Source organism: Camellia sinensis, chromosome 2 (genome assembly GCF_055761805.1).
Source record: "Camellia sinensis isolate YWXY chromosome 2, ASM5576180v1, whole genome shotgun sequence".
Taxonomy (NCBI): domain Eukaryota; kingdom Viridiplantae; phylum Streptophyta; class Magnoliopsida; order Ericales; family Theaceae; genus Camellia; species Camellia sinensis.
Window position 1 is genome coordinate 220,135,165 of NC_138962.1, and position 14,379 is coordinate 220,149,543.

The following is a 14,379-nucleotide window of genomic DNA, read 5'->3' on the forward strand; positions in this document are numbered from 1 at the left end:
AGATGAAGATGTCCACCTCTACCCTCTTCCTCGAACAATTACAGAGGGCAAGAGTAAGAGCCCTGAGTCAACACTTAGTTGTTTTTATTTAAGTCCTTAATACTTTTTTGTTTCTGACGTGTGTTTCTTTGTCCTGCAGATCTTCATCAGCCACCGAAAAATTTTCGTCAATCCTTCTTCCCAGGAACAGATCTAAAAACACTCCTCAACCTCCCAATCCACAAACGAAAGACCCCACTGTTACTAAACTTCATCCCTACATACAAATCCACTTTACCCGACGTCCCAAGAAAAAAAAAGAAGAGTCTTTCTCCACCCACAGCCACGACCCTAACTGCTTCCACACCCCGAACAGATCAAGAGTCCACATCTGACCCAGCCGATCTTCCATCAACCTCGGCCCCCTTCTTAATACCAATTCCTGAGCGTAAACGTCGACGAAGGCTTGTAAAGACTGCCGAGATGGTTCGTCCAAGGCCTGTCGTTCAAGACCTTCTCGCCGATCTTCCAACTGACGCCGAAGCTGTACCAACGCAATCAATGCTCCCACCCAAACCAAAGAGAGTAAAAAAGGCTCAGCCTAAGGCCAGGGCTACAGATGCCGAGGCTGAGGATGCTCTGCCGATTTCTAAACTAGCAGAAAGCAAAAAATCAGCCTCTACTTCAACCAAGAGGTCTGCTGAGGGCCAACCCTCAGGGTCTACACAATCGAAGAAGGCGAGGTCATCGTCCGCGACGACCTCGGCTTCAAAGAAGCCCGATGTCCCCTGGGCCCCTGATCTATCCCTGGAGGATAGGCCCATTATGGCTAGTGAAAGTGCTGACGACATTAACGTTGGTGTCGCCCTCAGCACTGCTCTTCTCCTTCCGAATGACTTGGAGCGAAATGCTAAGCTTAGTGAGTATGAAAATTACGCTCTCATGCTCCAACACTCCGTCCAAGTGAGTATTTCTTTTTGTACTTGTGATTTTTTCTTCCGTTCTTTACTGAGAGTACTGTCTCACATTTCTGTTTTTCTGCAGGCCATTCAGCATGCCCATTCGTTTTCAATGCAATCCTTTGAAAATCGTCAAAGGTTGGTTGATATGAAAAGGGAAGCATCTTCTATGAAGAGAGAGATCAAGTCCCTTGAAACAAAAATGAAAAAACTGGAGGATCAAGCCGAGGCTGCAACTAAAGTTCAAACTTTAGCTCTTGAGAAGGCCGAAGCTGCTGAGGCCGTTAGAAAAGTTACTGAGGCCGAGAAAAGAGAGGCCGAGGTTCAGAAGGCCCAAGCGGAGAAAGAACTCCAACAAGCTCTGGCCACCGAAGAGGCCAAAATCAAAGAGGCCGATGAAAAGGCCTATGCCCAAGGCATGGCCGACGTCGCAGAAGATTATAAGCTTCAAGTCAGGCAGGCATGCAACAGGGGATTTTCCCTAGGTTGGATGTCCCTGATAAAGAAGCTTGATCTCCCTGTTGACTCGCCCCTTCGGAATGCTGATGCCATCCCTTTGCCATTTCCTCCACCTCCACCTGAAGGTGGATCAGAATCTGATGCTGATGCTGAGGATGAAGATAAAGAGGACAACGAAGAAGCCTTGGTGAGAAAACCCAAGGATGCCGTCGTAGCCAAGTCCCCTCCTCCTGCTGAGCAGGTTATGGACTTAACCTTGGATGAGGAGGGTGATGAGGCCAAGGAGGCAACTAGGGAAACTGCTACTAGGGAGCTATCGTCCAATCTTCTCCTGATAGAAAGAAGTGTTGAGGAATCATTAGCAGAGATTGATGCCGAGATACAAGCGGAAAAAAGTGGCCGACGAGGTTCCTCCAGAATCGTCTGAGGTCCCAGTCCCTGCAGTGGCTAACATTGAAGAAGCTTGACAAAATTGCCTTTTGTATTTTTTCCTTCTTTTTCTGTACTTTGCACTTTGTACTTTTTTACTTTCTGGATAATGCAAAACTCTTTCTTTTGGCCGACGTGGTTTCTTCAATATGTAACTGCAACAGTTCTTCCTCTGGATGTTTTGATCTTGTGATATTCTGTTGACTGCTTCTGCATAGTCTTGTACTTTGAAAAAATCTTTTGTATGTTGCTTCCTTTGTGCAATCTTCTCGGGGTTACATACCTCGGGTATAACCATAAAACTTTTACTTCGGCAAGGTACTGTCCTGCAATCTTTTCATAAATTTCAACAAGTATAGAACATATATTTCGGAATGTAAACTTTTGCAAGCTTCTTCTTAAGTTTCAACAAGTATTAAATGGTAATCTTAGTCTTACCTACTTGTAAATTGCTACAAATTTCAACAAGTAATGAACAATATACTCAGCCTTTATTTTAACCTGTAACTTTCTGTATACCTCAGCGGGTGATCATATGTCGGCTTAACATAAACTTGTAAATTGCTACAAATTTCAACAAGTGTTAAGCATCTTCCCTAGGGTTTAAACAACCCACATATTGCTACGAGAACTTAAGCAATAACCTTGGCCTATCTTCGACTTGTAAATTGCTACAAATTTCAACAAGTGAAGATAAGGAATCAGCTTAATTCCAACTTGTAAATTGCTACAAATTTCAACAAGTGAATTAAGGAATAACATCGGCTTAACTTCAACTTGTAAATTGCTACAAATTTCAACAAGTGAAGATAAGGAATCAGCTTAATTCCAACTTGTAAATTGCTACAAATTTCAACAAGTGAATTAAGGAATAACATCGGCTTAACTTCAACTTGTAAATTGCTACAAATTTCAACAAGTGAAGATAAGGAATCAGCTTAATTCCAACTTGTAAATTGCTACAAATTTCAACAAGTGAATTAAGGAATAACATCGGCTTAACTTCAACTTGTAAATTGCTGCAAATTTCAACAAGTGAAGATAAGGAATCAGCTTAATTCAAACTTGTAAATTGCTACAAATTTCAACAAGTGAATTAAGGAATAACATCGGCTTAACTTCAACTTGTAAATTGCTACAAATTTCAACAAGTGAATTAAGGAATAACATCGGCTTAACTTCAACTTGTAAATTGCTACAAATTTCAACAAGTGAAGATAAGGAATTAGCTTAATTCCAACTTGTAAATTGCTACAAATTTCAACAAGTGAATTAAGGAATAATCTCGGCTTAACTTTGCCTGAGTTTGATATGTCTTCAATAAATATCCATGCATAACTTTATCAATCATATATGTTGAAAGATTCTGAAAAGACTTTATTGATGATATCGGCCAAACAATGATGTTTATCTAATGATAGAAAAATTTCAAATTACAAGTATTCCAAGGTCTGGGCAATGCTTTGCCCTCATTGTCCTCAAGCCGATATGCTCCATTACCTAATACTGAAGTAATTATGTAGGGTCCTTCCCAGTTTGGGCCAAGCTTACCCTCCCTGGGATCCTTCTTGTTCCCGACGACTTTTCTTAGGACTAGGTCGCCAACTTGAAAATCTCTTGGATTAACCTTCTTGTTGTAAGCTCTGGCAAGCTGTTGCTGGTATACTGCGAGCTGTATTGCAGCTTTCTCTCTTCGTTCTTCCAATAAATCCAGGTCTCGGGCTAAGAGTATGTCATTGGTGCCATTCTCTACTCCCTGGGTTCTGATCCCTGGGATGCCAATCTCTAATGGGATGACTGCTTCTGTGCCATAGGCCATGGCAAAGGGGGATTCTCCTGTTGATCTTCTCGGCGTAGTCCGATATGCCCAAAGTACGTTGGGCAACTCGTCCACCCACTTTCCTTTTGCTGCCTGGAGCCTCTTCTTTATTCCATCCAGGATTACTTTGTTGGATGCCTCTGCTTGCCCATTACTTTGAGGAAAACTTGGTGTTGAGAAATAATTCTTGATCTTGAATTTTGCACAAATTTTTTTGATAAGTTTGCTGTCGAACTGTGTTCCGTTGTCGGCAACTATTGCTCTTGGAATCCCAAATCTTGTGATAATGTTTTTCCATATAAAATTCTTAACGTCCACATCTCGGATTTTGGCAAGCGGTTCTGCCTCTATCCATTTTGTAAAGTAGTCTGTTGCTACCAGCAAGTATTTTCTCTGCCCAGTTGCTTGGGGAAGTTGTCCGACCAGATCCATGCCCCATTGGGCAAACGGCCAAGGGCTGGATATTGGGTTTAGGTCGGCAGCTGGCTGATGTATCAAAAGTTCAAACTTTTGACATTGTTCACACTTCTTTACATAGGCTTCGGCATCCTTTTGCATGTAGGGCCACCAATACCCCTGGGTAATGGCCCTGTGGGCTAACGATCTGCCCCCAGCATGGCTTCCACAGATTCCATCATGAATCTCGTAAAGAAAATCTTTAACCTGCAAAGGGTGTACGCACCTTAAAAGTGGTCCAGTGAACGACCTCCTGTAGAGATGACCTTCCGCTGTTAGACTGAATCTGGCCGATTTCAGCCTTATTTTATGTGCTTCTTTATGGTCTTCTGGCAGCTTCCCCTCTTTTAGAAATGCAATGATTGCATCCATCCAGCTTGGTCCAAAGCCCACGCACATTGCTTCTTGTTCGGTGCTCTGTTTATCTATGCTCGGGGCCGACATGTAGTCGATCATAATTGTCCTTGTTTTTCCAGTTTGAATTGAGCTGGCCAGGTTGGCTAACGCGTCGGCGTGGGTGTTGTCATCTCGGCTAACTTGGAGTAATCTGCAGTTCTGGAATAGGGCTGCCAGTCGGATGACTTCCTTTGCATATGCCGACATTCTTTCATCTCTGGCTGCAAATTCTCCTGTTGACTGGTTAACAATCAGTTGTGAATCACAAAAAATAATTACCTCGTCTGCCTCTGCTGCTGCTGCTGCTAGCTTTAGCCCTGCAATTAATGCTTCATATTCTGCTTCATTATTGGAGGCTTTGAACCCCAGACGGATGGATTGTTCTACAATTTCTCCATCTGGAGATATCAGCAGTACTCCTGCTCCTGCTCCCTGGCGGTTTGAACTTCCATCGACGAATAGTCTGAATGAATCGCCGATGTAGATGCTGCATGGTCTGAGCTTTTCTTTCTCTTGCTTTTTTGTCTTTGACTAGGATTCTTTTTGCTTGTCGGGGCGATGCTCATCTTGGCTCGACGGAGCCCGAGATGTGATGGCTTCAGGTGTGAGTTCTGCGACGAAGTCGGCCAAAACTTGGCCCTTTATTGCTGTTCTTGGCCTAAATTCTAGGTCAAACTGGCCCAGTGTTACTGCCCATTTTGCTATCCTTCCTGTTAAGTCTCCTTGATGTAATAAGGACTTCAGCGGGTGCTCTGTTAGGACCACAATTTTGTGTGCCTGAAAGTAATGGCTTAATTTCTTTGAAGCCATTACCAAGGCTAGCATTAATTTTTCCAGTGGTAAGTATCTTGTTTCTGCGTCAGCCAAAGTCTTACTTACATAATAGACAGCCTTCTGCTCCCCTTTTTCCTCACGGATTAGCACTGCACTGACTGCGTGCTCAGAGACTGCTAAGTACAAAAACAATTCTTCCCCTGGAATTGGGTTAGAAAGGACCGGGGTTGTGGTCAAGTACTTTTTTAGGTCGGCTAGGGCAGCTTCACATTCTTCTGTCCATAGGAAGTCTGTGACTTTTTTCACCAGGTTAAAGAAGGGTCTGCACTTGTCTGAGCTTCTGCTGATGAATCGATTTAGGGCTGCGGCCCTTCCAGTGAGTATTTGAACTTGCTTTGCCGATGTCGGACTCTGTAGTTCCAGGATGGCCTTCATTTGGTCTGGGCTGGCCTCAATGCCCTTTCTTGTTACCAGATATCCTAGAAATTTACCTGACCCAACTCCGAAGGCACACTTTGAGGCGTTGAGTCGGAGCCGATATCTTTTGAGTATGTCAAAGACCTCTTTTAGGTCGGCAAGATGACCTTTTGATTTCTTGGTCTTTACGACCATGTCATCGATGTAAATTTCTACTGTTTTGCCAATCAGGTGTTTAAACATCTTTGTCACTAACCTCTGATAGGTTGCTCCTGCGTTTTTCAGCCCAAAAGGCATTACCTTGTAACAGTACAGGCCTTTCGGGGTGATGAACGCGGTCTTCTCCTCATCTGGAGGGTACATAGCAATCTGGTGGTACCCTCTATATGCATCTAAAAAACTCATCCTTTCATGTCCCGAAGTGGCGTCTACCAGTTGGTCGATTTTGGGCAGAGGAAAGCTGTCTTTGGGGCAAGCTTTGTTAAGGCTGGTAAAGTCTACACAAACCCTCCACTTGCCATTCTTCTTTTTTACTACTACTGTGTTGGACAGCCATGTTGGGTACTGAACTTCTCGGATGGCCCTGGCTTCAAGGAGTCTGTCTACCTCTTCCTCTACTGCTTCGACGTGCATTAACGTCGGCCTTCTGGCTCGTTGAATCACTGGCTTTGCCGATCTGTCGACATTCAGACTGTGGCAAGTGACCTCGGGGTCAATGCCAGGCATTTCATAGGGTGTCCAAGCGAACGCCTCTATGTTTGCCCTTAAAAAATCTTCTAGTTCTTTTTCCTTTTCTCTAGCTAAGCCTGAGCCGAGAAAAAAAAATCGTTCTTCGTCGCCCTCTTGGACGAGGATTTTCTTTAGCGTCTCTTCGCTCTTCTCGGCTGGTTCTTTCCCGACTTCTTCTAGGACTTCCATGTTTTCATCTTCAACTTCTGCTTTCTTTGGCTCCCGTATACTACAGGTGGACTTTATTGCTGCCATGGAGCAATTTTTGGCTTGTAGTTGATCCCCTCTGACTTCTTCAATCCCATGCTCTGTTGGGAACCGGAGTAGTTGATGCAACGTCGAGGGAACTGCCCCCATTGCATGCAACCACGGCCTTCCCAAGATGATGTTGTATGGTGAGGGTGTGTCAATTACCAGGAATTCCGTCCTGATCTTCTTAGTGCCGGCTTGTACTTCTAAGCTTGTTGCACCCAGTGGCCATGTCGGTGTTCCATTAAAGCCGACCATCGGGCCGCTTGATTGTTCTAGGTCATCGGGGTGAAGGCCTAGCTCTTTGTAACATCTGACATACATGATGTCACAGGAGCTGCCTTGATCTATTAGGATGTGTTTTACTTGGCACTCCCCAACCTGGAGGGATACTACCAAGGCATCATTATGCGGATGTTGGACCAGTTCTAGGTCGGCTTCAGTAAAGGCTATCATTGGCCCTTGGCATTCTTCTGGCCGATGTCTCTTTTCCCCGACTTGGTAGATATGCTGTAAATGTCTTACCCTCTGGGTTTCTCCTCTGACTTCGTTTTCGTTGACCCTTGAGTGGATCACATTAACCACCATCGATTCTCCTGCTTGTGGTAGCTGCGCTGGGGGAGGGGGTGCTGCTGGTGCTTGAGGCTACCTTGCCTGCTCTTCCTTTGTTCTGGCCTCATCGACCAGGTCCCTCAGAAGGCCTTGTCTTACCAGGTCCTCCAAGTGTGCTTTTAAGGCTCTGCAACCTTGAGTTGGATGCCCTTCTTCATTGTGATAGGCACAACGTCTACCAACGTTCCTTCCCATGAATTCCCCCGGTGCTCTTGCCGGAGCCCTGAAATAAGGTTGATTTCGAATCCGATCTAAGATTTTATGGATTGGGATCCGGAATACCGTGGTTACCGCCTGTTTATTTCTTAATTCTATTTCTTGTTTGGTCGGCCCATTGTTGACTCGGCCTCGCTTTGGCGAGCCGTTTCCCTTTTCTTGTTTCACCTCTTTGTTTCCCGATGTATCTTCTTCGGCCCTGGCGTATTTCTCAATTCTTGCCATGAGTTCTTCCATGCTTTTTGGCAATGTTTTTGCCAAAGACTTCCGTAGTGGGCAGTCATCTTTCAGGCCGTTCTTAAAGGACACGACTGCTACTTCCTGGTTGCATTCGGGTATTCGGTTGAACACCTCGTAGTACCTCTTCGCATAGGCCCTGAGGCCTTCTTCATTGGTGATTCGTAGAGCCATCAAAGCATCAACCCTCAGGGGTTGCAGCTTGTTGGTCACGAATCTGGCCACAAACATCTCGGCCAAGCCTTCCCATGTCTTTATGCTTCCTTTTGGTAACTTATGGAACCAATCAGATGCAATTTCCCCAAAGGATGAGGGGAATACTTTGCAGAGCAACGGCTCGTTCCCGCTATATAACGCCATTGAATTCAGGTATAGCCCAACATGAAAGTTTGGATCTGACTTACCATCATAGATTTGAAACCTTGGCATACTGAATCTTTTGGGCGGTTCGAATTTGTCCAGTTCCACCGAGAAGGCTGTTTTCGGTTTTACTGGGGAGTTTACCTCGGCTTCTGCATTCTGCTGCCTCCTCTTGAGGTAGTCCCTTAAGTCTTCTTTGCTCCTCCCTGGAGCTCGGCTGTCTTTGGATTTTAGTCTTTTTGGTACATTGCTTTCGGCCTCGTGGTGGGTCCGTTTGGATCTTTCTTCATGGGTTGTGTCAAAATGGAGTACTTGCCCCTGAACATGTCGATGTTCTTTGGGGTCTGGATTCTTCATGTGGTGTGTCCTTCGGGACTCTTCTTGCCTCGGCTTTTCCCGTCCGACTTCCCTGGAAGGCCGGTGAGAATGCCTTCCGCTCCTGGTATGCTGAGGGACCTCGGGGATTGTTTTTCTTCCACCCTTCTGAGTGTTGTTCGCCGGCATCGGCGTATCTTGCAGCGGGTATGGTGGCTGCATAACATTATTCTGCATCATGAAGTTGACGACTGACTGAAGGTCCGCCAACTTGTTTGCTAGTTCTTTCACTTCCTCATCCCTCCGTAGGCACCTGTCCCTCCATACCTGGAGGTTATCTTCATTGTAGTACTTTCCTTGGTTTGTTCTTTTTGACGTGTCGCCTTCTGGGATTACGTCGTTCTCTCTGTGACCCTGGTCACGGGCTTCTGCATTGTGGTCGTCTCCTTCAATGTCAAGGTCAATTGGTCTGCCACTCCCAGTGGGGGCGTCATCCCCAATATTTTCCTGCTGTCCGTTACTGGCCATCTATTCTTCCTTCGTTCCCACAGACGGCGCCAAATTGTGTGGGTGAAAATCTGACCACACTGCCCGTTTAGTGATCTGCTGGAGAGCACAGGTAGAATAGATGGCTTTAGCAACCTGTAACAGAAAGGAAAAGCTCCGGCGGTGGTTCTTCCACCCGGGGGCACTCCGACGATCAAGTCAGTATATCTCTCAAAGTATTAAACTGAATACTCAAAACATAAATTGCATACCTTAGACCCACGGGGGTGCCTCTCTTTTATAATATACTCAATCCAAGTCCCGCTAGAAGTATGACTTCTATGAACTCCAATTTACTGTTTACTCTGGATTCTTTAAGAGATAAAGATAAACTCCCTAAGAGTTTTATCCTTATCTTGGTTAAGTCCCCTCTTTGTCTTAGGACTCTTGCCCCTTATCTCGGATTCCGATATCTTCGGAGATGACCTCGGCTTCTCCGAGATTACCTCGGCCTGACTACCAGGACACGTGGCACCTCGGCTGACACGTCGGCATCACCATGTCACGTGTTGGTATTCAGAAAATATATCCTCACAATTGACATAGTGACCTTTATTGTTGAAGGCTTATTGAAAAATATCCAAAAGGGAAAAAACTTATTGTCAAAGAATTGAATTGCCTAAAGATCTAATAAGATAGGTTGAAAATTTAAAATCTCGAAAATCCGTGAATGGACAGAATTAGGTAGGCATATTATAAATTCTATATCATGAACATGTCATGGAAAACCCATATCCAAAAAGTAATTTGATTAAATCATTAGGTGAGTTTGGTGTAGTTTCTTATAAATGAAAAATTAACAATAAAAAAATATTAATTAAAAACACCTTTACCCAAAAAAAAAAAAAAAAAATGAAGAAGAAGAAGAAGAAAGGCTTCGAACCATAATTTAGGCTCAGACTAAACTATTGTTTGGCTAAAAGAAATTAGAAGTAAAAAAACTGGTTTGATTTGGATAAAAAAGTAATTGCCACGAAAAAATATACAGTATTTTTATTTTTTTAGAATAGCAACATAATTATTAAAAGATGGTTTTAGATTTTATATTTGAATAATGTTATACGTATCTATTGATATATTAATTAATGTACTAATAACTAATATGATATAATTTTAGAAATTTTAGATCTCGTAGATTGTATAATAGGTGGGGTTCACAATTTTGAACTGACAATATCATAACATATGTTAGAGTATCTCCAACAGTACATTAATTTTTTTTTATCAAATTTGAATAAAATTTTCATTTAATATCAAGTGTTTCAACGTAGGTTTTTGAAGTTTCATTAGAACACTAGTCGACCAGGTAGATGTTCGGCCGGTCAACCGGCCAATATGAGTTGTATTTTGAGATGTTCGGCCTGCGTTTGGTTGTGTTTTGTAATTATGATTTGGGGAAATGATTTGTATCCCTAAAAAGTTGCCCCCTAATCCCCCTAATTTCCAATTTTGGAAACTGTTTTCTTTTTTTCTTTCTTTTTTCCTTTTTTTTTTTTTTTTTTTTTTACCTGAAATGGAAATTAGGGGGATTCGGGCTCCCCCATTTTCGGGGGATGAATCACTACCCTTATGATTTGAGAGTTATATGCTTTTTGTTGTAGATGTTCGGCCTGCGTTTGGTTGTGTTTTGTAATTATGATTTGAGAGTATGAGTTGTATTTTGAGTTTGTGTGGTTTGGAATTATGATTTGAGTGTAGAAAATTTGTTTGATAAAAAGTTTTGAAAATAGTTTTGAGAAGAGTTTTGATTTAAGCGGAGAATTATTGATGTGACATTTGATATTTGATACAAAAATTTACAACTCATAACTAAACATATAACTCAAAATTATTTTAAAGCACATAAAAAATTTTAAAAAATATTTTTTTCGATTATATAAAAATTAACATATCAATTGCAAAAAAAAAAAAAAATTCACTATTCCGGTCAACCGGCCGAACGTCCTGTTAAGCCAAATTTTGAAAAAAAAAATTCTGAAAAGCGCGGCTACTGCAGAGAACTCTGCAGAGTTTTGGAAACGTGTTTCCAAAACACGTTCCAAACACCATACTGAAAACATAGTGTAGAATCATATTTTGAAAACACAAATAAACAGAGTTAAATTTTTCACATTTTTTTGCCTTGAGGTGGTCATTCGGGGGGTTGACCGGTCAATGAAATTTTTTCACAATTTTTTGCCCTGAGGTGGTCACCTGGGAGGATATTCAGTGGTAAAAATCAAACGGTTATGAACAGTGATTTGATAAAAAATACATTGGTCCTCAGTTTGATGAAAGAAAAGTGAAATCCTGAATTTGATATTAATTTCATGAAAGAAAAGGTTTTTTCAACATTTTATTACTTAAAAAAAAATAATAAATAAAAATAAAAATAAAAATAAAAGCTTTCAGCAAAGGGAAGAGAGAGGATGAAAATCCAAAAGGAAAAGGGCGGACAATCAAAATGGACGGAGGGAGATCCTTCAACATTAGGCAGGTGACGTGACACGTGGATCGAATTATAAGTTTTATTATTTTTTTTAATGTGGGCCAATATATAATCGAAAACCCGTGAAGTGGGTCGGCAATAGTGGTTGATTTGAGTGGGGTTAAGAAAAAGGTTCACGAGATTGAATTATGGGGGAGGTCCTATAAAAAAAAAAAAAAAAAAAAAAATACTTGAGTGATATGAATGGACATCACTCACGCTTCGTCTGCGGCATGATTTCGTGGTGTCAGGTGTGTTTTGATTAAAAATGGCAATGGATAACCTACCCTATGGGTATTCATGGAGACCCAACCCAAATACATGGGTTTTCTCCTCTTTTTCTTATCCATTGGGTAGGGTAGGTGATATTCTTTAAATATCCACAGGGGATGGGTTGGGGATGGGTACCCACTAATTTCCCCATATGTTTTTTTTTTTTTTTTTTTTTTTTTTTTTTTTTTTTTTTTTTTTTTTTTAAGATTCACAACTAAAACTAAATATACATTTAATCTTTTTTCTTTTTTTTATTTATTTATTTTTTCAGGTTCACAACCAATTTTTTTTTTTTTTTTTTTTTTTTTTTTTTTTTTTTTTTTAAGATCCACAACCAAAGCTAAATATACCTCCAATCTTTTTTTATTTTATTTTTAAGGTTCACAACCATCTTTTTTTTTTAATTTTTAAGATTCACAACAAAACCTAAATATACATTTAATTTTTTTCCTTTTTTTAATTTTTTTTAAGGTTCACAACCATTTTTTTTTTTTTTAAGATTCACAACCAAAGCTAAATATATATTTAATTTTTTTTTCTTTTTTTAAATTTTTTTTTTTAAGGTTCACAACCATTTTTTTTTTTTTTTTTTTTTAAGATTCACAACCAAAGCTATACATTCAATCTTATTTTATTTTATTTGGCTCAACAATAAAATCAAATACACATTAATTAACATTGTCACATTATTCTTGTCAAATTTTATGCATATCTAGAATTTTTTAAATTTATTTAAAAAAAATTAAGGACATTGTCTAGTGTAGGTTTCGGTTTGCTTTTCTATGTTATTTTATTTTGTTGTGTATTGTAATTTTCAGAATGGTTTGCTTGTTCTGAAATTTCAATTAACGAGTATGAATCTATTTGTTTTATGTTATCACACAATTTATACAACATACATATATATATATATATATATATATATATGAATGTATTTGAAAATAAGAAAATTGTAGAGAATCAAAACAAGCATGAGTTGTGATTGGTTAGAAATGATGGGTACATGATTTATTTGCTAGAAAAACAGAAAGGGGATACAAAGTCATACTAAATAAATTTTTTTAAATTAAAAGAATTTTTCTTAGTTATGAACAATTTAACTGAAATCAGCTTGTTTCCCAATGTTATGCTTCATTTATTTAGATAGAAAATATTTTTTAATGAAAAATATTTTTTATAAAAAAAATTCAAAATATATTTTTTTATATTTGGTGGTGGTGGTGATGGAACGAAGGTGAAAGTAGAAATTGTTACATAGTGGTGGGGTGATGGCGGCAGTGATGATGGTAGTGGCTATGGTGATGGTAGTGTGACAGTGAAAGTGAGAATAGTGGTGATGGTGTTGTGAAATTAGTAAAAATTTAATTGAAAAAACATTTTTTGTTTTTTAAAAGTAACAAACAACAAAATTCGTAGGGGACTAAAGGAAGAAGATGGAGGATGGATTGGGTGTGGTAATGTATAGATATCTTAAAATGAGTGGTTCAGATTTGTTAAGGTATAATTAGATTTTGGATAAATTAAAATGAATTGTTCAAATTTGCTAAGAGAAAGATGGTTTAATGTCTAAATTGTCCGTGGCTAACAATTCCTTGTTTATGCCCTGATGCAATTTAATATGAGTCTTATAACACTTTCTTCAAACAAACTTTTTGATTTTCTCAAAATTATATATTTGATTATTATAAAACAAACTTTTTAATTAATTAATTAATGTGTATTTGATTTTGTTGTTGAACCAAATAAAATAAAATAAGATTGAATGTATATTTAGCTTTTGTTGTGAACCTTAAAAAAATAAAAAATAAAAATAAAAAATAAGTTGTTAACATTAAATATATTAAAAAAGAAAGAAAAAAGATTGAAGGTATATTTAGCTAAAACCTTTATAAAAAAAAAGACAAAAGAAAAACAAGAAGGTTGTTAACATTAAATATATTAAAAAAGAAAGAAAAAAGATTGAAGGTATATTTAACTTTTGTTGTGAACCTTAAATAAAAAATAAAAAATAAAAAATAAATTGTTAACATTAAATATATTAAAAAAGAAAGAAAAAAGATTGAAGGTATATTTAACTTTTGTTGTGAACCTTAAAAAAATAAATAAATAAATAAAAAATAAATAAATAAATAAATAAAAATTGTTAACATTAAATATATTAAAAAAGAAAGAAAAAAGATTGAAGGTATATTTAACTTTTGTTGTGAACCTTAAAAAAAAATAAAAAAAAATAAAAAAAAAATTGTTAACATTAAATATATTTAAAAAGAAAGAAAAAGGATTGAATGTATATTTAGTTTTTGTTGTGAACCTTAAAAAAAAAAAAAAAAAAAGTGGTTGTTTACATTAAATATAAAAAATAAAAATGGGGATTAAAGTGGGTTGGGGAAAATCCATACCCATTAAAAAATGGGGAGGGTGGTACCCATGGGGAATGGGGAATGGGGAATGGGAAAAATTTATTATAGGGGAATGGGGATGGGGAATTAATATCCACCCCATTGCCCCCCATTGCCATTCCTAGTTTTGATTGATCAAGAAAATAAAATTTATAATTTTATATTAAATAATTAAAATTTTGATAATTTATGATTGGTGAGCCCATAGTCATGCGCTGCCTTTAGGTTGGAAAATGATTTTTTTCTCACTCACTACTTCCAACTGAAACGGCTATTTGGGCCCCACTA

General features: G+C 39.0%; 1 protein-coding gene across 1 annotated transcript; it reads left to right on the top strand.

Moving 5' to 3' along the window:
- Nucleotides 1–413: 413 nt before the first annotated feature.
- LOC145819438 (uncharacterized) lies at nt 414–9,525 on the top strand. The gene is made up of 4 exons (XM_082913434.1): nt 414–942; nt 1,024–1,341; nt 1,447–1,584; nt 9,517–9,525. The coding sequence occupies exons 1-4, from the start codon at nt 463–465 to the stop codon at nt 9,523–9,525; spliced, it is 945 nt and encodes a 314-aa protein (XP_082769560.1). The 5' UTR covers nt 414–462.
- Nucleotides 9,526–14,379: the final 4,854 nt, after the last annotated feature.

Excerpts from the sequence above, each read along its gene's own strand:
- LOC145819438 (XM_082913434.1), top strand. The coding sequence starts at position 463 with ATGGTTCGTCCAAGGCCTGTCGTTCAAGACCTTCTCGCCGATCTTCCA. Across the intron at positions 943-1,023 it reads TGCTCCAACACTCCGTCCAA|GCCATTCAGCATGCCCATTC; the intron begins GTGAGTATTTCT and ends GTTTTTCTGCAG. Across the intron at positions 1,342-1,446 it reads TCAAAGAGGCCGATGAAAAG|CTTGATCTCCCTGTTGACTC; the intron begins GCCTATGCCCAA and ends CTGATAAAGAAG.